This window comes from Morone saxatilis, unplaced genomic scaffold (assembly GCF_004916995.1).
Source record: "Morone saxatilis isolate NCDOM2014 unplaced genomic scaffold, NCSU_SB_2.0 Contig14, whole genome shotgun sequence".
Taxonomy (NCBI): Eukaryota; Metazoa; Chordata; class Actinopteri; family Moronidae; genus Morone; species Morone saxatilis.
The window spans coordinates 16,639,601-16,666,519 of NW_023339696.1; the positions used below are offsets into that span (position 1 = coordinate 16,639,601).

The window sequence follows — 26,919 nt, forward strand, 5'->3', positions numbered from 1 at the left end:
TCAAATGTAAAAGGTCAATGGGTAAACAGATGGCAATCCAGTGATGGTTGTGGTTAGATGCAGATGTGTAGGACAGAGGGTGTGCATGTGTTTGTGTGTACCGTACATGTTATCTGAAGACAACAGAACAGTCATTATCGGAGGACAACATTGTTTTTTAAACTAAATTCACTGATGTGTGTCTAACAGAGACAACTCACTAAGGAAATAAAATAATCATATTTGCTTGCTGTTTTATCTTTAATAAGGTTTTTTATATAGGGTTTGAACTAGAGAAATATTCATGGGGTGGCAAGAGGGGGGCACGGAGACTTAAAGGGTGGCAAAAATACATGCTAAAATAATCTCAAACAATCAGATATATCAATATTTGCTTGGAAAAAAAACCAAATTAAGATTTTTGAACTAAAAAACATTACATTATTGTGGCACAGTAAAGCATTGAATAAAACATTTAAGGTAGCATTAAAAATCAGAATGTTTAATTTAAATCTTCATTCTTTTTCCAAACATCTTCTTCCAAACGTCTTTTTTCATTGAACTTAAGCCTATCACTTAGTCTAAAATGTGTCCATAACAGATCATTAAAATACTTTTTAGCATTTGACACCAAACTGAGGTGGCCACCCCTCTGGATTAGTACCTAAATATAGGTAAAATTAATGTCAAACTCTATACAAGTTGTGTTGTGTTGAGGCCTGTGGGTGACAGTAGTGTGGGATAATTACACACTTAGATATCTGTTAAATAATATGGATCACACTATCAATAAGAAAATCTCTCATAAATATCCAGAACACTTGAGGAATATATTGATTTCCACTGTGATTGAGATAAATCACAGCACCAAATAATTGTGATATCTGTCTCAGTTGACAGTGACTGGGCCACATCTGTGGCCACTTTCCCCTGCTGATTTGATGTCCTACTTTACTCTCCCATGTCATTTGCCATTGTCTTCTCTCTGCAGATATAATTCTATACTCTTATGGTATTTCAGGGGGGAAACCAACGGCAGGGAGCTTACAAACTGACAATCTGATTTGATTGAAAACACGGTAAATCCCACGCTGGCCCAGGCATTCAATCTCACATCATCACTGACACACGGTTGTCCCATAAACCCACTTCTTAATCCCAAAGCCTTTTTATTTTGTGGTCAATGTGCCACCCATTGCCACAAATCCCCCTCTGCCTCAGTCTCACCCCACCCCCTTGCGTGTGTGTGTGCGCAGGGATGAGTCTGATTTCAGGCACAGCTGGCATCATCATCCTGTAACCTTTTCTGTTTTGGGCTTATTTGTGAATGCACTGGGCTGCACTGAGTACCTGGACAAGGTTAGACAGAGAACATGCAGAACACTGCAGCCTGCTGGTTTGCTGTGATTGTCATTCTCTGTGTTTCTTCTGCCGATACAGAATATTAAGGACTTTCATCCTATTTTGGGATTCAAGTGCAGATCTGTATTCCTGGACAGAAAGACTTCTTAGTTGTCTCCTCACTAGCGCAGTGCACTCTTGGCCAGTTGGCAGCAATGAAAAATGTGCCAAAGGACAATATAAGATGCCAGGACAGAAGAGAAGAGGAATAAATCTTTAGTGCAATGGTGTTATGATCCACAGCCTAGATGGAAAATTTTTGTTTTTGGCCAGTTCCACAGTACTTATTTGGAGATTGAAGACAGCCTCATATTATTTTGGAAAAATACTATCAATCTGCAGCGGACTGAAAAAGTTTTTTCTTCCTCCCTTCCAGTCTCTGCATCCAGACTCCTGCGGAAGGGACCAACAGATTCCCACTCCCTCCTGGCCTACAAGCACTCTGCATGTTACGCATACTTCTCAAATAGGCCTATGTTGAATGATATCATACAGGAGCTACACCAATACATGACGATCATGTGAATACTGTAAAAATATTTGAAGGATATAAAAGAAGTGCGCGCTCTCGGCGAAGCGCAGCATCAGCACCAGCATCCGATGCGCGTCCCCGCTCCGGTAGAGGCTGCCCGAGATCCCGGGAAGAGGAGTTGGACCTGCGCGAGTTAAAGTTGGGCTAAAGGGGGGTGAGAGGATGCTGCAGGACGATCTACGATCTAACTAACATAGCCTATGCGGAGAAACGTGTTCTAAGTGAAGGATGACTTGCAAAATACTGAGCATATGCCTCTTATTTTTGGGTTTTCAACATTGCTCATCACGTAAGTCTTGTGAAACAGCAATTGTTCATCTGTTATCGGCTGCTAGAATAGTATCAAAATATTGCAAAGTGTGCATCAATGCTTATGTGCATATTGTTTAGCGTCTGGTATGCTTAAGAAAAAGTTGCAAGATAACATTCGATAATAAGTGGAAAATACCACTGGAGGGCCAGATGTCGCCTGCGGGTGTTGGGATCTGTGAAGGGCAGCACACACGTTGCGACAGCCTTAAAACACAGACCGTTAAATTGAACCGCTTGTCTTGGCTATTGTAATTTCAGTAAAGCATTGTTTTGTTGGATCACATAAAAAAAGTGTAGAAGCAAAACCGCGTCGGTCCTGCGGAAGACGCGCACGGCGATCCCCATGCACTGAACTGTCTGCATTGCAGTACTTTCGCTCACGCAAGTTTCTGCACCGTGTGTGTCCAACTCTCGACTTCTTTGCATAGCACGATGCTGCTCGAGATTCTATTTGGCTGTTTCTAGTATAATCTCCAAATCGCTTTGACGGTGTGTATTGTTGCTGCTCAAAATCCGCTTTTCAAAGTGGCGGTTGAGATAGCACAGATCAGCGTCCTGACCGGGACCAGCCCACTGCAGCACTTTTTGGGAAGCCTGTGTTCCCATCACCTGTCCGTAAAGCCCTGCATCCTGCACACGACGGGCACGGATTCACCTGGCAGGGAAATCATTACTCAAAGATCAATGAAGCCCAGACCAGCAGTCATGTGGTGGTTTTAGTTGGACAGAGGTGGGGCTGTGTTTGGGGCTAAAATTGGTTTAGGGGAAAGGTGCCATCTACCCATCTATCACAGAGCATGTATGCATACTAATAAGCTTTGTGCATGATGTCAGTGTCAAGATGACTTCAGAGGGTCCCGTTTATTAACCCCATACAGCGCGCTGCATGACTCATTGGTTTTGATATCAGTGGGAGATCAGGAAAGAGGGATGCTTTGTCATGTGACTCCTGGATAGTTAGGAATGCAAAATTAAGAATAGAAGTAACATCCACTACTGTTAGCATTTTGTTTTTTAAGTGTTAAACATGGCGTACCACGGATTGTTTAGGGATATAATGCAGTATACCTACCCTCTATTTTGGAGAAACAAAAGCTAACTAGTATTACAGTAAGTGAACCCATTTTACATGATATTGTGCACCTTTGCAGGCTCTTTGTGTAAAGTTATTACAAGTAAATAACATTCCTGTCAGGCATTGTGCTATTACTTTAAGATATATTAAGCTTTCTGATGAAAAATGGTTTGTTTATGATGCTTCTGATTATTAGAAGCTCTCTCACATGGTCTGTTGGGAAGTGAATGGTGCTATCTTGCTGTAGTTTTAAGAAAATTTGAAAGTGAATGAACAGGAAAGACTGAAAATGATGCATGAAAATGAGCACTGAATGCTAACCAGTGGGAGCCTGTGAGTTTTGCTTGCGATGGCACTTTATAGCAGGTCAGCATGGTATATCTGCATGGAAGTGCACTGTGGAACCCTGCCAGATTGAAATGGAGGCTCAGATCCCAGAGCACAGTGACCCAGCCTTGGGTGGAGCTGAGACCTGTAAAGTGTGTGTGTGTGTGTGTGTGTGTGTGTGTGTGTGTGACTGTAAAACATATGCATAAATCTCAAGTTTATTCCTTGTGCATTCTGTCATGGTTAGCATCCCATGCAGCAGGAGACTGACCGACTGGTCCATGTGAATATGAGGGAAATTGATATTTAGCAGAAGGGGTTGTTGCTCTGTGTGGAAACTTAGCTGTTCTTTTAGTCAGAAAAAACGATTCTGTTTGAGATCAGTCTGAATGTGATTCTGATGTTCTGCATTTGTGTCTTTATTCCTGCAGCAGTCAGACACCACCCACTGTGATGCATGGCTGGCTATGAATGATTTATTAAAGCCCCTTGAACAGAACATGGTATATTTCCACTACTCTATGTGCTGTTCTGTTGCAATCTTTTGGGGATTTTAATGTTGGTGGACATCTGCATTCAGTCGCACGGATGCAAGGCTGCTGTCTCAATCCTCAATGGCAATGCATCACAAGCCAGTGACAGCCAGAGGTGGTGCCTCTCTGCATACTGTATGTAACCAGCAGTACTGATGTGTCAGCCCAGACAGAGCAGCCTACACTTACAGCAGACTGATGATTCAGCAAGAGTGATGCTGGAGCTCTACACAACCACACTGTTCCCCACATCCCCTTAATGATAAATGAAGAAAAGGACAACTCTGTGTGGTGCAGAGAAGGGAGGGGGGATGCAGGGTGGCCAGGAGTGGGGTGAAAACCTGGTGTCTCGATGCTCTGCACAGCCTTCAGGTACACTTTAGCTACTGCAATGTGACAACGCCCACTTGGGGTGAGAGAGGTAAAGAGAGAGAGAAGTACAAAATAGCAAGATGATGATTAGAGAGAGTATGAGGTAATGGGATGCAGTGAGAGCAAGAAATAGTGGATGCTTTTCAGAGTAGGGATGGAGATAAAGAGAGAGGACTCAGAGTGAGGGGAAGGATGCAAGATGCTGAATAGGTGGGGGTGTAGAGTGCGTGACAGACTTGCCATGAGGAGGAGCTGAGGAGCTGAGTGGCCTGGGTTAACCTGCTGTAGTCTGGGAGGAAATTGCTCTCTACATTTAAAGTCAAATTCTCTTCCTTTTACTACTAATTGAGGAATTTAAACAAATCAATAAACATTAAGCCGTTAGCAGCAAATGAGCTTTGCCTGCAGCACAAAGCTTCTAAATATTGTTGTTTGAATAGCCATTTGAGCAGTGGATTACTGGAAATGGCTCTACAGAGTAACAATGAAGTGATGCATCAGAGGTCTGTTATTGATCACAGCAGGTATTTCGGTATCAAAAAAGATGGTGAGATAGCCTCAGAGGGAGGCAGACGGAGGAAGAATGTCAAGGTCACATTTCCCTTGCTCAGCACATTTTCTCCACCTGAATGTGCAGTGACAGAAGTCACGCTCATGTGACTAACTCATTCTTACCGCATGAGGCAGCAAATGGTGAATGTACAATTGCTGTCCTATGTTTCATGTGTCATTTAAGGTAATGTAAGGCAGTGGATGGTCATTAAATCTCTCTACTTCCTAATTTCTTCAGGAAGTTATTTAAATAAAATTTTGAGTAGATGCAGTATCCTTCCTCATCTGGCTCCATCTGCAGCCTGCATTCCAATTCTGCTAGAGTCTACTGTCTACTGTCTTTTCTCCTGTGCTGCATGACCTCTGTGACTGTGAGAACAGGAATTACAATGCCAGAATTTCTGTTTACCAGTAAACAACTCTAGATGTTTGGAGAGGATTACACTATTAAGGGATAAGGAAAAGGAAGGCCAGATTAGAGCGGCTTTCATTTACCTTATTGCTTTTAGCCTATCTATATTAAATCTCTTGGGAGTAATAAAGAGCATACTTTGGTACTTAAAATGAGACAGTGTTTCTCTTGCAGCTCGAGGTGAGGGCATCGCGCATTTATCCTCAGCAGTGACACAAGCAAGATTAGGTAGAATTATGGTCAGTTTTATTAGCCGTGGGCTGGAGAGTGAGTCTGAGCAGATGGGCGATGGTCCATCAGTCTCGGTTTGACTTTGACTTTCCTGCCCATGAAAGTGCACTTTTTCAAGAAATTACATAGAAATATATAGATATGCATGCACTGACAAGCATGCACACACATCCACAAAGACATTCATGTGATGCTGCATTATTTTTATTCTGTCTATGCAACACTGAAGAACACAAGACCAGATCCATTTTTGTACGCTTTTGAAATAGGAAGGCGGTGTTGTGTAACAGAGGCAGTGTGCGTAATCAGTAACTGTTAGTCAGTCTATTTTACTGCTAGTCCCATCCAACCTGTGAATAAATGAAGATGCAAAGATGATGCACTCTCAGAGCAGATGTCAGGACAGTTAGTTAGATTTATGTGTCTTGGTCCACCACCTTATAATGAGACTATTAAGGGACTGGGATTTACTGTGGAGTATGAATGACCTCACTTTCTGTATACATTACCAGCAGAAAGACTAAATTTGTTTGTGCTACACTTTGAATTTAATTGGATTTAACTGGCCAAATTTGTATTTTTTGGATCATGGAGTACAGACTAGCCTCACATAAACTCCAAATGCTCTTTTCTTATCAATCTGCACAGCTGTACCAGTTATTGTTGAGAACTGTATCATTTTGAAAGCGGTGTGTGAGTGGTGCATTATGAGTCATTTTGAGTCTGTCTTACAAGCCTGTCTTAATAACTCTTGACCTTGGTGTCTTTCTTGTCATTGCAGGAGAATGTGTTGATCCGCTTGTCTCTGGGCTGTATGCCTCCTCCTTCCTGGCTTCCTCCAGATATAACTTTCTTTATTCTGCCAATTTTGCCAAATTGTATGGTAAGTTCCTAATTGTAGTGTTCATCCATGATTTCACACCATTTACCATACAGACCTTTCTAAAGGATGTTTAATTTGTCATAATAGGAAAAGCACAAGTGTAACTTATAACATTGATATTAACTCTGGTCCATTTAGGTGTGCAGGCATATTAATTAGTTACACCTGTGTTTTACATGTCAAAATGCCCATGGTGACAAAAGACTATTCCCACAGTGACAAAATATTAAACTGTGGGCTACTTAAACACCTTAGGGATCTTAAATGAATTCAAATTACATAATCTAGCAAAGGAAGGAACAATTATAGTGACTTTGTGAATTTAGTTGGGAAATCTGTTAACACCATTGTTAGTTAGCTAACAAATATAGACCTACCATTATAAGTAATTGGTTACAATTAGATACATTAATTAGTATCAAATTGGGTAATCTGCAAAATGCTAAATGCTTGTCCAATCCCAGACAAAACACTAGTTGGATTTTATCTGCTCATTATAGTTCCCCACCCCTAAATTTGACAGAAGTTTAAAATGGCTGTCACTATTGCTTTGATCATGATTTCATCCCAGTCAAGCTGTAATTATGCCCCAAATGAACACCCTTCTTTCTCCCTCTCAGGCAGCAGTGGTTGGTCCCCATCCCCCAGGGACAGACAGCCATGGCTTCAGGTAGACCTGGGCAGGAAGTATCGACTGGTGGCCATCGCCACTCAGGGGACCTTCAACTCATATGACTGGGTCTCAAAGTACACCCTGCTCTATGGAGACCGACCAGACTCCTGGACGCCATACATCATGAAAGGAGGAAACTCTGTAGGTGTCACTGAGCCAGAATGGTTGGGGTTGGATGAATGCCATAACAGGGATGAGGTTGAAGATTAACAAGTCAAATGTAATCTTTACAGCCGATTCTCCAGTCAGTGGTTGTTCCATTACATTCATTGTCACTGGCACAGAAACAAAGAGAGCACAGCATATTATCTCTCTCAACACTGACAAAGCTAATCTCATCATCATTTCATCTCCAGTCTCTTAATAAGGCGTTAAAACCATTGCAGTGACTCAATAACTCTCTTCCCTCTTTCCTGGTGTAATCTGTTTGCAGACGATGCCTGGGAACTGGAATTATTATCAGGTGAAGAGGAATGTCTTCCATTACGCCTTTACTGCTAAACACATTCGTCTGCTGCCTCTGGCATGGAACACAGAGAATGGAGGGAAGATTGGTGTGAGGCTGGAGCTGTTTGGCTGCTCTTATGGTAAAAATGATTGATTTACTGCCTCTGATTCACATCCAGGGACACTGTACAATCCCAGTACTTAATCATATTTGATAATATGCCACAAAATCTTTGTGCCAAATATGCTACAATGTGTTTCTAGTTAATAAATGAATAAGCTCAGTATCACCTGATTCATACTCCGGAACACCACCTAAATGCCAACACATAAGACTCTGTATAACCTATAATCACATACAGTTTGAGCAATATGTCAAATCTAAATCCTGCAAAAAGTGATTCCAAATTTAACATTTTCTCTGCAGATTCCTATGTGCTACAGTACGACGGGGATGACTCGGTAGTCTACATGTACCCTGGGAAGAGGTCCCGTACACTACATGACCATATTGCCATCAACTTCAAGACTCTATACGAGGATGGTCTGCTGTTACACAGTGAGGGGATTCAAGGAGATCTCCTCACCCTGGAGCTCAAGAGAGGTCGTCTTTACCTGCACATCAGCCTAGGTATAGCCTGAGTTGTTTGTTGGACAAATAAAGTTGAAAATATTATACAGACATATCCACTACATTTAAAAGTTCTAGAAGGGATCATGTTGTAGAGTTTTGGGTAAAGAAAATATTGCCATATTTGACAAAAGACATCCATCTCAGAAAGAAGCAGACTTTTCTCAATCCTGAAAATATAATTGTCAGGGGACTTCTCAATATCACCGGTTAGATTGTTCAATGGAGCCCTACAATTTCTTTATTAAGAAAAAAAATTGACATTATCTTTGAGTTTTACATTAATTAGAGCTGATGTTACTTCCTTCTGTCCTTGCCCTCTGTTTTTCAGGAAGCAGTATAATACACAAAGTCGATGGTCGAATTACACTGACTGCTGGCAGCCTTCTTGATAATCTACACTGGCACTATGTCACCATCAAGCGCTATGGTCGACAGGTGAACTTTACAGTGGACAGTCAGACAGTTACAGGCATCTGTAATGGAGAGTTTACACACCTGGATCTGGATACGCAGGTACCTCATTAAAGGATAATTTCTATGTGGGTGTACTTACAGTAATATAATTTGTAAACTGAAAGATAAGATAGTTAAAGGAAATGATAAATTAGATGTATGCTGAATACATTTGCTTCTTTGGAGGAAGCTTCCAAATTGCATTTTAATTACAACTTGAAGGCTGCTTGTGAACTATTTTATTCAAATATTCATTAAAAGCCAGTTAATGAGCTAATTTGTAATTTGTAAAGTCTTTTTGCATTTATTTACAAATTCACTGAATTTTGTGGTTAATGACAATGACTAAGTGAATGAATACCTTTCTCCTAGTTATATGTAGGAGGTGTCATAGAGCAAAATGTACCTCACCTGCCCACCACACAAAATTTCCAAGGCTGCCTGGAAAACGTCTTCATCAATGGCATCAACATTATTGACAAGGCACAGAGAGAAGAACCTGACATCCGCATCCCGCGAAAGGATCCCAGTATTCCAGTAATAATATCACTGTTTCTGATTATCACCATTAATTGTAATTAAACAACTTTATCCGTTCCATGCTTACAATACAATAACAATCAGTGGAAATGTTTTCACTGATGAGGTGATGGTAACTAATGAGGTCCAATTTGTCTTTCTTCCCCTCAGAAAAAGATGCATTTTGCCTGCAGGGACAATCTGCTCAAACCGATGACTTTTGCTGGGCCCAACAACTACCTGCAGGTACCAGGCTTCTTCAGGAGGCCTCGTATGTTCGTTAAGTTTAAGTTCCGCTCATGGGACTACACAGGGCTGCTAATGTTCACGCGATTTGCTGATGACCTGGGTGCTCTGGAGCTGGGCCTAAGTGAGGGCCAGATCAACGTCACTATATTCCAGCCTGGCAAGAAGAAACTCCAGTTTGCTGCAGGTGGGCTTATGTCGTTTTTGGCCTTGTCAGATATGACATAAAAGATTACATTTGTAGATTTTTGAACATACAACTGCTAAAGCTTCATGTATTCCTGCTCCATCTCAATAATAGCTGATGACTGTAGATTTTGTCAGCTGAAACAGTCGCTAACAGATTTTTTAGGCTGTATTTAATGTTTCCAGCTGATTTGAAAACCTAGTAAAAATGGTCTTAACCATGGATTTGATAGCTACATACACAACACTAAACTTGTTACATAGACATGCTAATATTTGCAGCTTGTGTTAGAGCAGATAAACACACTGTTTAGTTATTTCATACACTTGCAGCTTTTGGTTTTGCAAAGGCTAAACAAACACACCAACCTCCAAACTCTTTAGACACAGAGTAACTAGCTCGAAATTCTCACACAATGTGTGATTGGACAATCCCTGTTTGGGGGTGGGGTTTAACTAGAAGTCAATTCTGGATAGATTTTGTGCATTGTGCATGGGATCTCTGTCCTGAATATGATTGTAGAAAGATTGCATGACAAGTTTTCTCCAATCTCTAGGATACAGGCTAAATGATGGTTACTGGCATACAGTGGATTTGGCAGCCAGGGACAACCTGTTGACCCTTACAATTGATGAGGAGAAGGCCTCTCCGCTAAAGATCACCAACCCTTTTACAATTCGGACAGGAGATCGCTACTTTTTTGGAGGTACGGTGATGGTTTAAAACAATTGTTGACAGCCCCTGAAATCTAATACTGTTCAATTCATAAATTTCCTTTCCTGCATTCAGGTTGTCCAAAAACCAATAACACAATAAGGAAGTGTGAAACCAAGCTGAACCGCTTCCATGGTTGCATGCAGCATATTTTCATAGACGATGAACAGCTGGATATTGATATTATTCTGCAACGACAGTGGGGGCGTTATGCTGAGCTGTTGTTGGGCACATGTGGCATCGCTGACAGGTAAGAAATATCACCCAATTTAAAGAATATAGCAATAGATTTCCTACCCTCCTCTTTAGTGTATTGTATGTGTATGTTATTTTAAGTATTGCACTATGGCTTTCTGTTAAATCAGTTATCCTCTGGGGACAATAATAAAGCTGAAAGTTGAAGTTGAAAGTTGAAAGAATACACTTTTTGTTAATAGCGTCACTTCTTTAGAACTTTCACCTCATAAAACCGTGTCTTAAGGAACAAAAAGAAAATAGAGAATGTGGAAATGAAAAAAAGAACCAGACAGACTTATGTAAGTTATCACTTTTGTAACATCAAAATACTCAATATAAACATTTTCTTTTTTTACAGATGTACTCCAAATCCATGTGAACATGAAGGCAGATGCATCCAGTCCTTGGATGACTTTATCTGTCTGTGTGAGAACACAGGCTATAAAGGAGAAGTGTGTCACATGTGTAAGTGCTGGCTGGTAGTGTTAACCACTGTAATTAGTGTGTTGCTCTACAATTAATTTCACTTGGCCTGTGACATACTTCTTCCTAATAATAACAACAAATTCTCGCTTCTTGAACAGCTGTTTATAAAGAGTCGTGCGAGGCCTACAGACTCAGTGGCAAGTACTGGTCTGGAAACTATACCATTGATCCGGATCTAAGTGGACCACTGAAACCATTTGAAGTGTACTGCAAAATGAAGTGTAAGTTATAAAATACAGCTTCATCTGCAACATGTTAAGTATTTGCTGGCTCCTCTGGAGGTTTTTTAATAAAAAATTGGACAGTGAAAACTCCTGTGTTCCTGTAATGAGAAATGTGTACTCAAATTTCATGGGAAATAAAAGGGCTTATAAAACAAGATAGGCCCAGCTGTTTGTGTGTGTGTATGTGCTAGAAAAGTGTGCCTATTCTTAACTAGTACTCTGTGTCTAAGCTTTCTGTTGACATTCTTATCCGACATTAAATTGCTTTTCATTCTTTTCCTTTTTCTTACATTATTGTTCCCTCTTTCCTTCCTCTTTTAATATGTAATTGCTATGACCTATATCTGTCATGCCTCTTCACAGCATATAAAGCTTGGACAGTGATTTTGCATGATCGAGTGGATGGTACCAAGGTGACTGGGAGTTCAATAGACCAGCCATATATAGGAGATGTCAACTACTGGAATGCCTCCTGGGATAGCGTCACTGCTCTAGCCAACACTTCCATGTACTGTGAACAGTGGATCGACTACTCCTGCTACAAGTCCCGTCTCCTCAACACCCCCAGTAAGAGGAATTATTGAGTTTGTTAATTTTCTAGTGTGCTCATGGAAACCAAGGAAGATAGAAAACTTAAAAGAAACCACTTCTCTTTCAAAATAGATGGAAGGCCTTTTGGTTACTGGATTGGTCGTGACAATGTGAGTCACTATTACTGGGGTGGAACATTCAGAGAGGTCCAGATGTGTGGCTGCGCTATCAACCAAACCTGCACCGATCCCAAGTTTCAATGCAACTGTGATGCTGACTATAGACAATGGTGAGAGAAGGATACATTGAGCAGGTTTAGTTTGTTTCTGTGACACTGACAATGATGTCTTCCCCACTGTGACTTTTCAGGTACTCAGATAAGGGCTACTTGGACTTTAGAGACCATCTGCCTGTGAGGAAGGTGGTAGTCGGGGACACCAACAGGACAGGCTCAGAAGCCCACTTCACTGTCGGGCCACTCCGCTGCCATGGCGACAGTGAGCTTAAATATTATGGCTCACACAGTGATGTTCAATGTTGTTGAAGGGTTGAAAGTAGTTTTTTAATTATATATATATATATTTTTCTGTTTTCCACAGGAAACATCTGGAACACTATAGCCTTTACCAAGCCCACATATATAACCTTCCCCACCTTCAAGCCTGGATCTACAGCTGACATCTCCTTCCACTTCAAAACCTATCGTGACCATGGTGTCTTCTTGGAGAACTCTGATGAACAGCTTCGAAATTTCATAAGGATAGAGCTGAATAGTGAGTTGACTCATCTGCTACTGTAGCAGGGAGCTATTCTCCTTATACATCTGAAATATTTACTGAATAATGACTGTAAGTTTTTCCTTTTCTTCTTTCTCCTTTCCTCTTCCAGCCACCCATGACCTGCTGTTTATATTTATGGTTGGTGATGGCATCATTAATGTGACACTACACTCCCCTGTGCCACTAAATGATAATGAGTGGCACTTTGTTCAGGCCGAGATTAATGTGAAACTGGCCCGGATCAAAGTTGATTATCAGCCTTGGGCTGTTAGGCGTTTCCCAGGTCAGACCTTTGTCACCATGAAGTTTACACATCCTCTCCTAGTAGGTAGGTTGTTTGAAGTGAAACTTGAAAATTGTATTCTGAAAACAGTGAATTGTATTCTGTCCTCTCTAAACTTTAAATGAAGATGAATAACCACTGATAAAAGTACTCTTTGTATTAGGTTCAGCCAACCGCACCCTAAGACCTTTCTTGGGGTGTCTTCGAGGCTTACGGATGAACGGGGTTCCTCTCGATCTAGAGGGGAAAGTAAATGAAGAACAGGGTATAAGAAGGAACTGTACAGGACAGTGTCTCAATGCTACCATACCATGCCGAAACAGTGGCCAGTGTATTGAGGGCTATGCTTCCTACACTTGTGACTGTAACAACACAGCGTTTGATGGCTTTTACTGCCATAAAGGTGAGTTCATGTTTCTTTAGAGCCGTGAAAAACTTTCACATAGTCACTGACATCATCTACAGCAGTACTTTGGAATACATTAAGATATCTAATTCAATGACAATCTTTTCTAAGACATCGGAGCCTACTTTGAGATTGGCTCGTGGCTGAGATACAACATACGAAAAAAGCCTGTATCAGATGAAGCAGCATGGGCCAACTGGATCGATCCGCACTATGACAACTTCAGCCTCGGCTACAATGACACAGCAGATGACATAGAGTTCAGTTTTAGCACCGTTCATAAACCAGCTGTGTTGCTCTACATTAGCTCCTTTGTCCAAGACTACATTGCTATCATCCTCAAGGCTGACGGTAGGAATTTTTGAAGTTGGATTATATTTGTAGGGCAGAAGATTCATTTTATTCACAGATTAGAGATCCAGAATCTCAAAAAAACTACCCAAGATGATGCAATGCAGTTATTCATCAAAACAGTACGTCTTCTCTCTCCACAGGTAGTGTAGATCTGAGGTATAAGCTGGGGCTCATAACACACAAGTACCAGCTGACTCACCGAAACCTGGCAGATGGTTACCCCCACTATGTCAACATAACCAGACACAACAGAACCATCAAAACACAGGTTCATGCTCTCACTGCTGTCACTGTGTAAACTCTGATCTGGGGTTGTTATTTGTTAGTCGGTGGTATGTTATTTTAAATGAAGAAATGTACTATATCTATAAAATCTATAGACTGCCGTGCACCAATTTAAGGATATTTACAGCCTAATTTTCTTGAAATCAGGAATAATTTAACATTTTGGGGAATAGGCTTATTTTTTTAGTTGCTTAGAGTAAGATAAGAAAATTGATACCATTTTCATATGTGTAACTTGATCCAGCAGCCACTTAGGTTAGCATAGATACTGGAAACAGGGGGAAACAGCTAGTCTGGCTCTGAGGTAGCAAAATCTGCATAGTTGCAACTCTAAGCTAACTAGGTCACAAGGATTGTGTTACCTTTGCACAGACTAAATGTTGCCCTTAGTTTCCAGTCTTTATGCTAAGCTAAGCTAACCGGCTGCTAGTTGTAGCTTCATATTTACAATACAGACATGACAGTGGCATAAATCTTGGCAAGAAAACAAGTAGTAGTAGTAATAGTTCCCAAAATGTATATTAAATAATGACTAAATAACTATTCCCCTAAGTACACAAATAACCTCTACATACAAAATATTGAGAATATAGTTCATTAAAGTTCTGCATACTTAAACTTTAAAAGATTCAAGATTCAAGATTCAAGAGGTTTATTATCATATGTACAGTAAGAAACAAAAGGTTTGTACGTACAATGAAAGTCTTACTTTGCCCGACTCCCTGAGGCAACACACAAGTAGAAGAGTAAAAAATATAACAAATTTTAATATAAAATATAACTAAAATATAACATATAACTTAAAGTGCAGAACAAAAGTAAAGTAAACAAAAGTGTTCCATTTGCAAATGTTTTATTAGTTCTGTTTGTGGTATTTTAGTCATTTACATACTCTCCATGAATTAAATTCCTTCCTTTAAAGATGAGGTATATAACTTATTTTGCCTTGCCCATAGGTGGATTACATGGAACCCATAGTGGAAAAGATAACCTTGGTGGAAGATGCCAGATTTGATTCTCCAAAGTCCATGTTCCTGGGCAGAGTGATGGGTAAATATATAATGTACCACTTGTTGATGAGAACAGTTAGCCTAATGTATTCATCTGCTACCACCTACCAGTATTATTTATTCATTCTTTATTTTAAGATATGTTATATTGTTTCTATCTGCTCTTTCAGAGGTTGGTGACATTGACTATGACATCCAGAGGCATAATGCCCCAGGCTTCATAGGCTGCATATCTGGGGTGAGATACAACGTTTACGCCCCTTTAAAAGCCTTCTTCCGTCCGAATGAAACAGACCCTCCGGTAACGACACAAGGCTACGTTTCTGAGTCCAACTGTGGTGCTTTCCCTCCTGTCCTGGGTTATGTACCATGGGAGGCAGACCCGTGGTTTACCAGCATAGGTGAGTTTATATGTCCCATAATGCATCAATATAAAAAGAATATTATTTTGTGTTCCTCCACTCATTTGTGTACCTTTCCCTTTCAGAGTATTTTTATATCCATGATGACCTTGGTCTATTTTGGATAACAGGTAAGATAAATTTTTTTCTATTCTCTAATTAATTATTAATACTCTAAAGGAAGACAATGCCTTGGATGCCCAAATACTGCATATCTGCCTTGTTTCTGAATTGCTGCATTCAAAAATAAGACCAGTAATGTGACACTATTCATTTTATTTTGAAGCACTTCTTCTCTCCGTCTCCTGTTTTACTCACTATTTCGCCCCGTCCCAGATAACCGTTTGAAATTCTCTTTCCTTTTTTTCTAAAATCCTCTAATCCTAAATTAGAGCAGGGTTGTCAGATTCCAATGTGGGCTTTTGAGTGTTTATTCAAGCATCTGACTGCAGGCTCAAATTTACTACATGTGGTACAAAACTGAAAAAAGATACTTGTAGAACAAAATAGGCAGATATTTCTAAAGCTTTATTATCATACTGAAGATTATATCTGATTCCATTCACCTGATGTCAGATTATCTTTTTAATCTATTTGAGTATATAAGTGAAATGAATGAATAAAATACAGATGTATAAACTTACATTAGAAATTATTTCAAATGTCTGTTATGTACTTAGACTTAGAGGAAATAGTTAATTTACAGTGAGTATAATAACTTTAATAGTACATTAAGCCTCTACTCCCTTATCACCATGACTATCAACAATAATGTAAAAGCAACAGGCAATGACAAAGAATGACATTATGATCTAAGAAGAGAAATAAGGGAATTTCAGTAGTTTCAAAAAACCCAAAAGGTATATTTTAATATAATTAAATTTAAGAATGCTCCCCATGCTATTAGACATTTAGTATTATTAGTACATGTATCATCATAGATTTTATGTTAATTCATTCTGATGTAATTCAACATTTTGATTAATGATTCAACACAGGAATAAGCACATTTAAACAAAAGCATGAAACTGCGGCTGAAATATGACAAGTATGTTTTTCTCTGTCCATCTATTGATTTCTGGAAAACATCAATATTTCATGTATTTCTTCACCTATTTAATCCTCATGACTCTGCACTTAATTACCAGAGGACATGTTGAGTGTTGAGGCCAGATGAACGGTTTGGAACGCGCTGTTACAGATGACGGAAGAAATTAGAGCAGGTCCCCCTGATGAGCGGCGGAGGCTGGAGTCTCAGGATTAAACTGCAGCACAGACTCTCTGCTCCATCCCTGTCTGAGACCTTTACCGGATCAGCTATATTTAGTCTGCATGGGCCCAGCTTACTGTTCGTCATTGATAGATGGTTCAGCTTAATAGATCATTCAGATTCAGAGGTATTATGCTAATGCGGGACATCATTATGTCATTTAAGATTACTGCACCATTCAGGCATCCCAACAATGGTCCCCTCTGGTTATCAGACATCATCCCTGTCTGATATACTGCTCAGGATAAAATGGTTATGGCTGAGAAAATACACAACTGCAGTTGATAAAACAAATTGTGCTGGATAGAATATTGAAGTCGTATGTTTTTCCTTCATTAGTCCTGTGACAACATCTCTTTAAATAACAGTTTTGCTTCCTTGCTGCTCTAAGCTCTGCATTAGGTGCAGTATATCTTTTGAACAGCATCAACAGCATTGATCCATTCTTTATATCCATTTATTGAGGCAATGAACCTTAGGGGCTGAGGCCTTTCCCAGCATGCAATGGTGGAAAGGCTGGTAAACACTGCAGACAGGCCATTACACAGTCAACGCACTGACTGACAAACAAACACACACCTACAGGCAATTTAATGTCTCCAGCTCACCTGACCTTCATGCCGTTGCACTGTGACAAGAAACCCAAGCAAATGCAGGGTGAATATTAAAACTACACTCAGAAAAAGGACAGGGTCTGAGGTCTGAACCTTTAGTTGTAAAGCAACTTCAAGCAGCTTGAGCTACCAACTAACAATAATTCTGGTTTTGTTGCTGGCTCACAAGCAGCTGGTCTGTGAATATTTAAGAGAATAATAGTCTTATAAAACATGTAACCACATTAAGAATATAGGAGTTATTTTGGATGCTGACTTGACCTTTAAAAATCACATTAGTTACATTGCTAAGTCTGCCTTTTACCGTCTGAGATTTCCTATTATGATTCTAAAACTCCATGCACAACATTTTAATGAGCAGGCTGGATTCCTGCAATTCCTCCTTAAATGTTCTTCTTTTTATTTTCTACTTTGAACTGCATTTCAATTCAATTCAATTGTATGAACCTGAATTTAAAGAAAAATAATAAAAAGAAAAGGAACTGTCTTTGAATTTTTGGGATTGAAGTGCATAGAAATTGCTCATGTAGCTATTCTCTTTGCAGTTTGGACAGACTACTACAGCATTAAAGATTCAGTCGAACAGTGCCTGCTCCTCATCAGTATCTCTAGGAGTACCTCCTTTCTCCTTGTGTTGCAGATTAACTCTGTGTTTTTTTATCCTTTAGTTATTGTTATCCTGGCATTGCTGCTGCTCTTCGGAGGCCTGTACAGCATCTATGTCTATGCGTATCAGCAGAAGGGCAGCTACCGCACGAATGAACCCAAGAACCTGGAGTCCCCCAGCAGCTCCAGGCCACTGACCGAGACCCTGAGGAGAGAAAAAAAGAACCTCCCATTAATTGAAGAGGAGTTCAGGAGCAATTAGCATCACAGGACCTTTGGGACAGAGGGTGGGGTTTGACTGGGGGTTGGGGAGAGGAAAATACAACCACAGATACCTGTATTAAGTTTTCTAATTCTTTTGTTCTCTTTTTTCATATTTTGGTTTGTGTTCGTTTCCCCGGTTGAGTGGGATCTGATGCCTGGTGCTCTACATAGTACGTATTTTGGTAAGGCTTAAAAGTTCACATCAAGCCCATGTTGCGTGAGTAGCCAACAAGTCTCACACTGTATTGCAGGGTGAAATACTGAAGTGCCTCATCTGAGCAAGCTTGATCTGAAGTAACCATAATAGTTTATTCAGACAGGGTTTAGATTAGACACTGTTGGAACATGATTTAAAGGTATATTTAATTACAGTTAAAATATCAATTTTAAGTATTCAGACTAATTTATTTTCTTTCTGAGCCATTTTTGAGACCGATTAAAGCTACCAATATCTTACTATATAGATTTATTGTCATCTAAAAATAATCCTTTTTGATGACAATCTCTCATGGAGCTATTTTTGACATCATAGTTCATAATCCATCTTGGGTTTGAGCAGTATGCACATCTGAAAACCATGAACTAAACCAGTGGAACAAAAATCTAGATGACTGAAACAGAACTGGTGTTCATGAATAAAAACAACTAATTGAAGAGAAGACATACTGACAAGCATGGAGCTTTGAGATGATACATATAGAGATTGTAAAAGGTATATACTCTTATATTTGTTGTATTGCAGCCTATACCAGTGCATTACCTATACAGAATGGCACATGTAAGTGGTTCAGAATTGCCATAGTGTCAGTAGATAGCAGCTTTGCCGATCACAGTATGCTCAGATTCCTAACACATTCTCAACTAGGGGGGAAATGAGAGTGTGATGATATGTACCTTTAAATGTGAAAGCTAAGTCTGTTGGTGTACTGCAGATTCAAAACAAAAGTTGAGGTGATGAAGCTCGCCAGGGACAGGGTGACCTAGATATCCAAGTTCTCATTCCTTCTGTCTTACTTCTGGTTGCTTATATTATGGTCAAGCTGCCAATAGCTTGGTGCTACAGAATATTTGACTTGGGGGACATTTCTAACAACAGTATTACAAAAGAAGAAGAAAAGAAGTCTTCACAATCCTTTCACCACCGATAATATACACCGTTCAGGAAGCAGCTGCTCTCTATGGCCATGTGGAGAAGCATACATATAAACACAGTATACACACACAATAACATATGTACAGAGGACCACAAGAGTGTAAATGATAATATTTTACTTCTAACTCATACTGCTTGAATATTTTTGCATAATACTGTAGGACAGTAGCTGACCACACTGTCATCACTGCTGCTGCTTGTTTAGCTGCTTTCAGTGGAAAGTTTGCAAATTCTACCTAGAGTCCGATGAAATTTCCTCCTGTCTCAAGACGAAATTTCATTTGATGTGTGTGTGACCAAAGCTTAGGGCTACCATCACTCACTGCAGCTCTCCTTGATACTAAAGCACTATTGTGTATGTGAAAAAAATGGGAAATTTGCAACATATTAGCTATGCATTTGTAGAGCATGAGCGCACTTTGCAGTAACATGCAATAATATGAGCTTCTTTCAGCCACCAATGATGTTAATGTCTCAGTTTACTTTGCAGATGCACAATAGCAAGTAGGATGTAATGAGTGTATACGTGAATATACGAATAATGTGTTAAGCGACTTTTTTTTCCTATGGTTTATAAAAAACAAGTTAGAAACAGTTAAATGGAGTACTTTGAATGTAAATCCTCTGACTCTGTAATGTATGAGCGGACACTACAGTGAAGACCTGCTCTGATGTTTTCATTGTAGGCTGCTTTAGCACTGAAAGTAAAATTACTCATGGTAGCTTTTAAGAATGCTCAGGATAAAGATAGTACAGTACTTGTTCTCTGTAGCACTAATACACCTCCAAAACTCAACATTGTTGGTTTCTTCCATTACAGATGGGCAAAACTGTGCGAAATTGTACAGTGAAAGAATGTACAGTAGATGTAAAAACTGCAATTACTGTAAAGGGTCGACTTGCTAATAATGTATGAAAATGTACAGATTTGGCCAAAACTGGCATTTACAGGCTATATTTTTAGGAATGCTGTGATCAGATGAATGATAATGAAAAGTGAGCAGAGTGAAACTGTGAGTTTGTGATTGACACAAAGAAAGTTTGTCTTTTTGTTAAATGGACAATCACCACTCAAAGTTCATATTAGGCCCAAGCCACCAAACTTGGGTCAAATATGCTTTGTTGCCTATTAGGAAAGAGTCGACTTATGTATATTATAAATGTATACACCTCACTGTATTAATTGGTAAATGGACTATAAACACCTAGCAGTGTCACTTCATTGCTACTAGTTAATCATGCGTGGTCCCTGGAGCGTGTGTATGTGTGACTGACTGGATGTTTAGATGTTTGTGTATTCATAGTTTGCCCACCAAGATAGAACCTACTGACGTTAAATAATGACTCTCATTAAAAAACAAACGTGCACTGATGCCAACTATCCAACTCACTTATTGTAGTGCACCAACAGTAGTACAGTGAGACAGAAACAAGGCCTGGATGTAGCTCAGAGTGGCTCCTCCGTGTCCAGTTATCAGGTGTCTGTAAGGGACATTACAAGTACTATTCCTGAAGTGTCCATCCGGCATCCTAATAATGCAGGCAAGGGTGTGAATAGGGATTAAGATGAAATGGCCAGTAGAGGGAGTAGGTCAGCAAGATGTTGTTGGCTCAGACAGGGTATCTGCTAATTTTATAGGTGTAAATCTAAGATTAATTTAAGAAATAAAGTAAAAAGGAAAACATATTTAAGGGGGCACAAACTTAAATTGTGGTTCGTAAAAAGTCATGATTTGCAGACATTGAATTTTATGAACACTGATTTTAGAGCTTTTAATTCCATCAAAGGCCTAAGACTACTTCATACTTTATATAAAAATGCAGATGCCCTGTCAACAGTGATATCATGTATGAAATCAGTTGATAAAGCACCAGAGTGAGGAGTTGGCAGATTGGACCAGGTTGGACTTCTTTGCACCATCAAACTGAATTCTTCTTCAACAGGTACCAGAAATGATCATTACAGTTGTGTTTGTGATCACACTGAAATTTAAGATTTTTTCTGTTCTTCTGTACGCTCGATTTTGTTTCGTAATACTTTCACTGTAAATGACCATTACTGTGTAAATCAAGGCAAAGCCAAACTGTCACCTCAATAAAAGAAGCTTGAAGGAAATTCAAGCTACATTATTGTTTGTGTTATTTCGGATGAGAAGATTTTTGCACAATGACAGTTAAGGACTAGACAAGCATGTTTTAATGTATAAAGTTAAACTTTTATTTTTATAGGCATACACTGTACATAGCAGTAAACTCCATTTTGTTCATCTCTATTGAGAAAGATCTCATTTCAAAGTGGGCTTTAATGTTTTCTAAATGAAAAACAGTGAATAACAAATCTGGACATATAAAAAAACTAAGAAAAGATGGTAAATGATATCTTACATTCACATGTGGGGGACGTTAATATTTGGTCAAACACTGATAATTTTGCTTTTCCCATGGTCGGAATCTTGTAAAGGTTACCTTTAACACACCTCTGTTAATTATGCAACACATCCACACTGTTTCAGCCTTTTTCTGTGTGTAATCATTTGGCACTTATATGTTTTTTAAAGGAAGACATTTACTGTGTGACTAGTTATTAATTTATTCTTTCCCTCACAATGTGTGAAGGCCTCAAGATCATGTAAACATGATGATGAAATGTTTGATGTGCATGTACATTGCTCAGAGTACCAATAGAATAGATTAATGTGTAAAATGAAAAGAGGGATGAGATCTCTTCACCATCATCTACAGATTACATTCAGTCAGTCGGTTTCTTGTCTGGTTGCCTATTTTGCAGAACAATTATATAAATGCACAATAACTTATTTCGCCATAAAGATGTGGTGGTGGCTAACCGCTGAAAAGGTTCATAGAAGAACAAACCAAGCTGTCAAACCTACCTGTTCTTCAAAAAGTCTTCTGAAGAACAGGCATTGTGTGACATCACACTACAATACTGGGTGACTGCACAGAGCAGCAGCTGACTGAAGCTAATGCTGTGGCTAACATGTTTAATGGTTTGTTTATCCAAGAGACAGTACATGCATTTCACTGATCATCGTATGATGTAAAAGCTTGCGTTGCGTATTGAGAGGTCAAACAAAAGCCGGACTATAAGTACAGTAATGAAACTGCTGAGAGAGTAACATACAGTATGATGGGTGATCGCGGCCTTTTTGCTTTGAAAAGATGGAACCAAAAAAAACAAACAAAACGTGATCCTCTTGATGCAGTAAGCGATACGAATTAATAGTATTTCCACTTTAAATAGTTTAGTTTCATAAGCTTGGCGTATACAGTCTTGCAGGTAGGTGGGTGGGGAGAGTTGACGGCTGTCACTGAGGGAGGTGGTAGTGTCTGCAGCGCAGGAGCACCTGCAAACAGCAGGGAGGAACTTTCTATTTTTGGAAATGCAGCAGAGAGGGTAGAGACAGCGCCTGTTCATAGAAACTCGTCAGCTAGATGTGATGCTGCAGAGAGGGACAGAAGCATTAGTGGGTGGCTGAGGAGTTTGGAACAGGTTATGGAGGTAGGCAGCAGGTATAGTTAAGTCATGTCTACCTCCCTCTCTATCCCCACATATTTGAGGGCATCGGCTTGGCTGTATCTGTGGGAGGAAGTAAAAGAGTCTTAGTTTGTATACAGGATCTGCAGAAACCAGTAATTCAGTCACAATACAGAGCAGCCTTTGTTCTTTTCTTTTTTTACTTTGAAGCTGATGGAGAGTCACAAAAAGGCCTGTGACTCTACCTGTAGTCAAAGAAGAGCTCCTCTCCTTGCAGAATAGCTCGTTTGGCAAAGATTCCAATGCGATGGTCTCCATTCACCATTACCACTGCAATGGCACACATCAACATCAGCCAACACAAGGCTACTTTCATCACACAGAAATGCTCTAAATTCACTTTTGACTTACCTTTTGCGTAGCAGTTAGGATTAACTGAATGATTTGCAAAGCGGATTTTGTTCCCCTTTCGCGTGGCATCCACAACAAAGTCTACTGAGAGACATAGAGTGTATTAAGGATTAACATCCTGTAATGGTGGTATGTTCATGGCCAGAGGAGAATTGGGGAATACTTGCCATTGTTCAAGTTGAAAAGAAAGCTAGACATATATTTGTCATAGATCCTTCCACGTCTGTCTGCCTCATCCTGGGAGATCAGCTGTGCATGCACACACAGTAATAATTAATACCCTAAATACAAAACTTCAATCAAGTTGAAAGTTTATAAATAAAAATATTTGAATCTGACTGAACTACATGGACTTGCCTCTCCACAGTATTCAGAAATGAACTCATTCTTCTGAACAGGTTCTTTGATGAATGTGCCCCACCCGGCGACATCTGATGGAGCTAAAAGCAGGTGCTGAGAGAAGTCGGATGTAGGTTAGGACACCACAAATCATATGAGCGATCTAAACACCACTAACTTGTCTCCAGAATTACAGAAATTAGATTTGAAACATTTAACCATTGTGACCCTCAAGTGTCCTTGTGTACCTTTTTTAGGCCTCTCTGGATACTGCAGTTCTTGCAGGAGACCCCTTTGCTGTCCCAGTGGTCTGCAGCACCGCAGGTCATGCACAGATCTGGGTCACACTCCCTTACAGCTAGGTAGCAGGGACACTGTTTAGTGTTGCACTGTGTCTTGCACCTGCAGCCTGGGAAGCGGTTCTGGCCTGGAAAACATTTAGACACAAAGCTACTCTGAAAGGGGACATGCTGAGAACATTTATGAGAAAACTGCATGCAGCAATGCAGAAAGGTAATACGTTATATGACTTGGCAGACACACAATATGATTTGATAAATAATTCCATTTCAAAATGCTGTTGCAGCACAGAAGCTCAATGGCCGAGTAATGCTGAGAAGCTCATCTGTCAGGGACCTCTGCTGGCAGATATGCTGAAATACAATTTTGCAGGGTGTAACATAACACCCTCCGGGCAGATGAACGGAAGGATCAGGCAAGAATAACCGAAATGTCTTTCCAGCAGCCTCTGCTTGGGGAAAACTGTCCATAACAACAGCTCCAGGCAGCGTTTGTCTTCTCTGTCGTTTTTTAACCTCCCATTCCCAGCTCGTGTGGGTTTTATGTGTCTGTATCATCAAGCATTGTTTAGCTGGAGCTGTCTGATACTGATGCTGGAAATGGTGTTGTATATCAGGCACAGAGCCTGTCACATCCCTTTGATTTCTCTCCAAGTCTTTAGAGCACACACATGTGCAACCGGGGGCTGCTTTCTGTTTGGCTCCAGCTCTTCTCTGCTACGGGAAAAGGCGAGGTAACAGTCGGGTGAGGAGGAGGGGGAAAAGAAGGTGACTGAACCACAACGGATGAACAAATGAAGCAAAACCATCTTTTCCAAACCACAGCAAAATGTTTACTTTGTCTTATCCTCTTTCTCTGTTGTAAACTCTCCAGAGGGTAAAATACAAAATGCATTCCTCCACCATGTGGCCATTTCGGAAAACACAGTTCTGGGTCATTGCTGCTGCAGCAAATGCCTCTTTGTAAATGCAGATCTGTATTAAACAGACACCCACCTATCCCTGCCAGAGGACAGTTTCTCCTCTGACCGCTGCCAGAATACTGCAGAATCGTTTTACATTCTGCTGCCCTGCTCTATTGTGGCCTGGCAATAAGGCTTTGAGGCTACTGAGCTTTCAGTGGAAAATGTGGTGATGACAAACATTTTTTTCTTTTAACATCACAAGGCAGAGCAAGCTTCTTATGTGTTTTTGCTTTTGTAAGAAAGAAAAAAAGCACACAGTAGAGTGTTGTCTCACAGGTGAGTAAGAAAGGTGACACTCACACTCGTGCTCGCACTGGCAGAACTTCTCACAGAAATTCTGGGTCATCACACACGGGCAGGAGCTGTCGCATGGATGGTTGGGGTGATCACATGGCTGGTAGTTGTACACCTGATTGGATGAGTTATCTGGAGCAACAGAGGACAAAGCCCTCAGACTGGCACAGTAAGCTGTGTTGTATTTCAGAGAGTATAGTGTAGTCATGCGGTGACATTTTAATTTTAAGATGAACATACCTTTCTTTAGCTGAATCTTTGCCCATAACCTGCCACATTAAAAAAAACACGACAGGGTTTACTCTCTAACTCGAAACTGATCAACACCTATTCAGTTAAAAGAAGAATAAGTAGGATTTTCCTAAAAAAGTATGTATAGACTTAAACACAAATAATCCTTCTTAGTCATCACTAATGACCCAACGGAAGTGGCAGCGTCTGTATCGGCAGAGTATCCTGCCCTATGTAAGTATTTTCGTTGTTTGTTTCAAGGCGTCAACCTTTGGGCTGTGGGTGTGTAGTCCCCAGCCAATAACAGCATGCAGGGTGTGGACTCAGCAACGCAGCAACCAGGTGCCAGATGTAAGCATGCACCCAAGAGGAAGCTACAGTTTGAATGTTTACTTGCGTTTAGTCACTTTCAAGTGACAAAATTATAAATGTGACAGGAGGACCAAATGTAGTCTTAATACAAATGGCAGTGCAGAATACACACATGACTGTATTTATTTATTTATTTGAACCTTTATCTATTCAGGGAAGTTTCACTGAGTGCCATGTTATTATCATGTTTCCATCACTCAGCAAAGGGTGGGCAAGAGAGGGAGAATAACTGGCGATATCATGCCTGTGTTTCCTTTTCTTCTTCTGGGGCGAGATGCCTCCATCAACACAAGGAACACGGTGGATCAGGACTTCCTTCACTGCAAACTCGTACACCTGTGGGAAATGAAAATGTCATGAACAACACATCCTGCTAATACATCACAAATGCACACTACTGTGAAGAAATTCTGTTTTTTTCATTGTAAATATGTTGTGTAATGTTTTGTTGCTCAAGCTGAAAAGCACATTGCCGCAATTACACCACAGAACATCCTGCCCCCTCCATCCTCTGCTATCAAAACTCGACTGCAGAGGCCAAACACACACACACACACTCTTCTACTTCTGTCTGCCAAAACCCAGATTTGGCTTCTTCTCCAGGACACAGACATACATAATGATGCAGCTGGTTTCAGCATTTCCACTCAGTTAAGCAATGGGCGGGGCCCTCTGGATGCCAGCAGGGGCGTGACAGACCAATACTGACTTTGGGCTGGTCTGGCGCTACAAGGGTTGGGTGTAAACGGGCAAGGCTGTATTGATACAAAGATTTGTTTTACCTTTTCTTTACTGTCTGTATTGCGCTCAAAAGTAATCTAATTAAGAAGCTGTAATATTTTTTCTACAATTCTTCTTATGCACAGCCTACATGACGCTCAGTTAACATAAGTCTGGGAATATCTAAGCCTGAACGACGGCATCATAAGAGAATATGAGAGACGTCACATCTGGTAAGCATCCCCGTTTATGGTGCCACATGCCATTCTCTCTGTAGTCAGCCCAATTATCCACACCATAAAACCGCAGGCACAGGATGCATGTGCTGTTACCCTCAAACTGACGCAAACGCAATAGAAATCAGCTACGAAAGTATGTTGTTTACATCATTTCAAAACAACTATGCA

General features: G+C 40.2%; 2 protein-coding genes across 10 annotated transcripts in view; one reads left to right on the forward strand and one right to left on the reverse strand.

Annotated features, from left to right (window-relative positions):
* Positions 1-1,559: 1,559 nt before the first annotated feature.
* cntnap1 (contactin associated protein 1) lies at positions 1,560-18,244 on the forward strand. Its single transcript, XM_035654528.1, has 24 exons — positions 1,560-2,201; positions 6,508-6,609; positions 7,230-7,423; positions 7,716-7,869; positions 8,157-8,360; positions 8,692-8,876; positions 9,189-9,353; positions 9,507-9,768; positions 10,325-10,474; positions 10,558-10,732; positions 11,078-11,184; positions 11,304-11,426; positions 11,793-11,996; positions 12,093-12,249; positions 12,330-12,457; positions 12,560-12,733; positions 12,849-13,067; positions 13,186-13,425; positions 13,540-13,779; positions 13,923-14,050; positions 15,024-15,117; positions 15,248-15,478; positions 15,565-15,609; positions 18,031-18,244. The coding sequence occupies exons 1-24, from the start codon at positions 2,141-2,143 to the stop codon at positions 18,228-18,230; spliced, it is 3,942 nt and encodes a 1,313-aa protein (XP_035510421.1). The 5' UTR covers positions 1,560-2,140; the 3' UTR covers positions 18,231-18,244.
* A 3,335-nt stretch (positions 18,245-21,579) lies between these two features.
* The window catches only part of ezh1 (enhancer of zeste 1 polycomb repressive complex 2 subunit), a 13,647-nt gene continuing 8,307 nt past the window's right edge, over positions 21,580-26,919 (reverse strand). For 4 of the 9 annotated variants that reach the window (XM_035654530.1, XM_035654531.1, XM_035654534.1 and 1 more), the window contains exons 12-20: positions 26,037-26,128; positions 25,430-25,458; positions 25,196-25,321; positions 23,880-24,058; positions 23,650-23,745; positions 23,460-23,541; positions 23,293-23,376; positions 23,127-23,211; positions 21,580-22,983 (exon numbers count right to left, since the gene is read on the reverse strand). In XM_035654530.1, coding sequence (XP_035510423.1) covers positions 22,923-22,983; positions 23,127-23,211; positions 23,293-23,376; positions 23,460-23,541; positions 23,650-23,745; positions 23,880-24,058; positions 25,196-25,321; positions 25,430-25,458; positions 26,037-26,128 — 834 coding nt within the window. In that variant the 3' untranslated portion in view covers positions 21,580-22,922. Of the gene's footprint in view, positions 22,984-23,084; positions 23,212-23,292; positions 23,377-23,459; positions 23,542-23,649; positions 23,746-23,879; positions 24,059-25,195; positions 25,322-25,429; positions 25,459-26,036; positions 26,129-26,919 lie in introns of all 9 variants that reach the window. The other 5 variants (XM_035654535.1, XM_035654532.1, XR_004796466.1 and 2 more) reach the window with 4 other exon arrangements.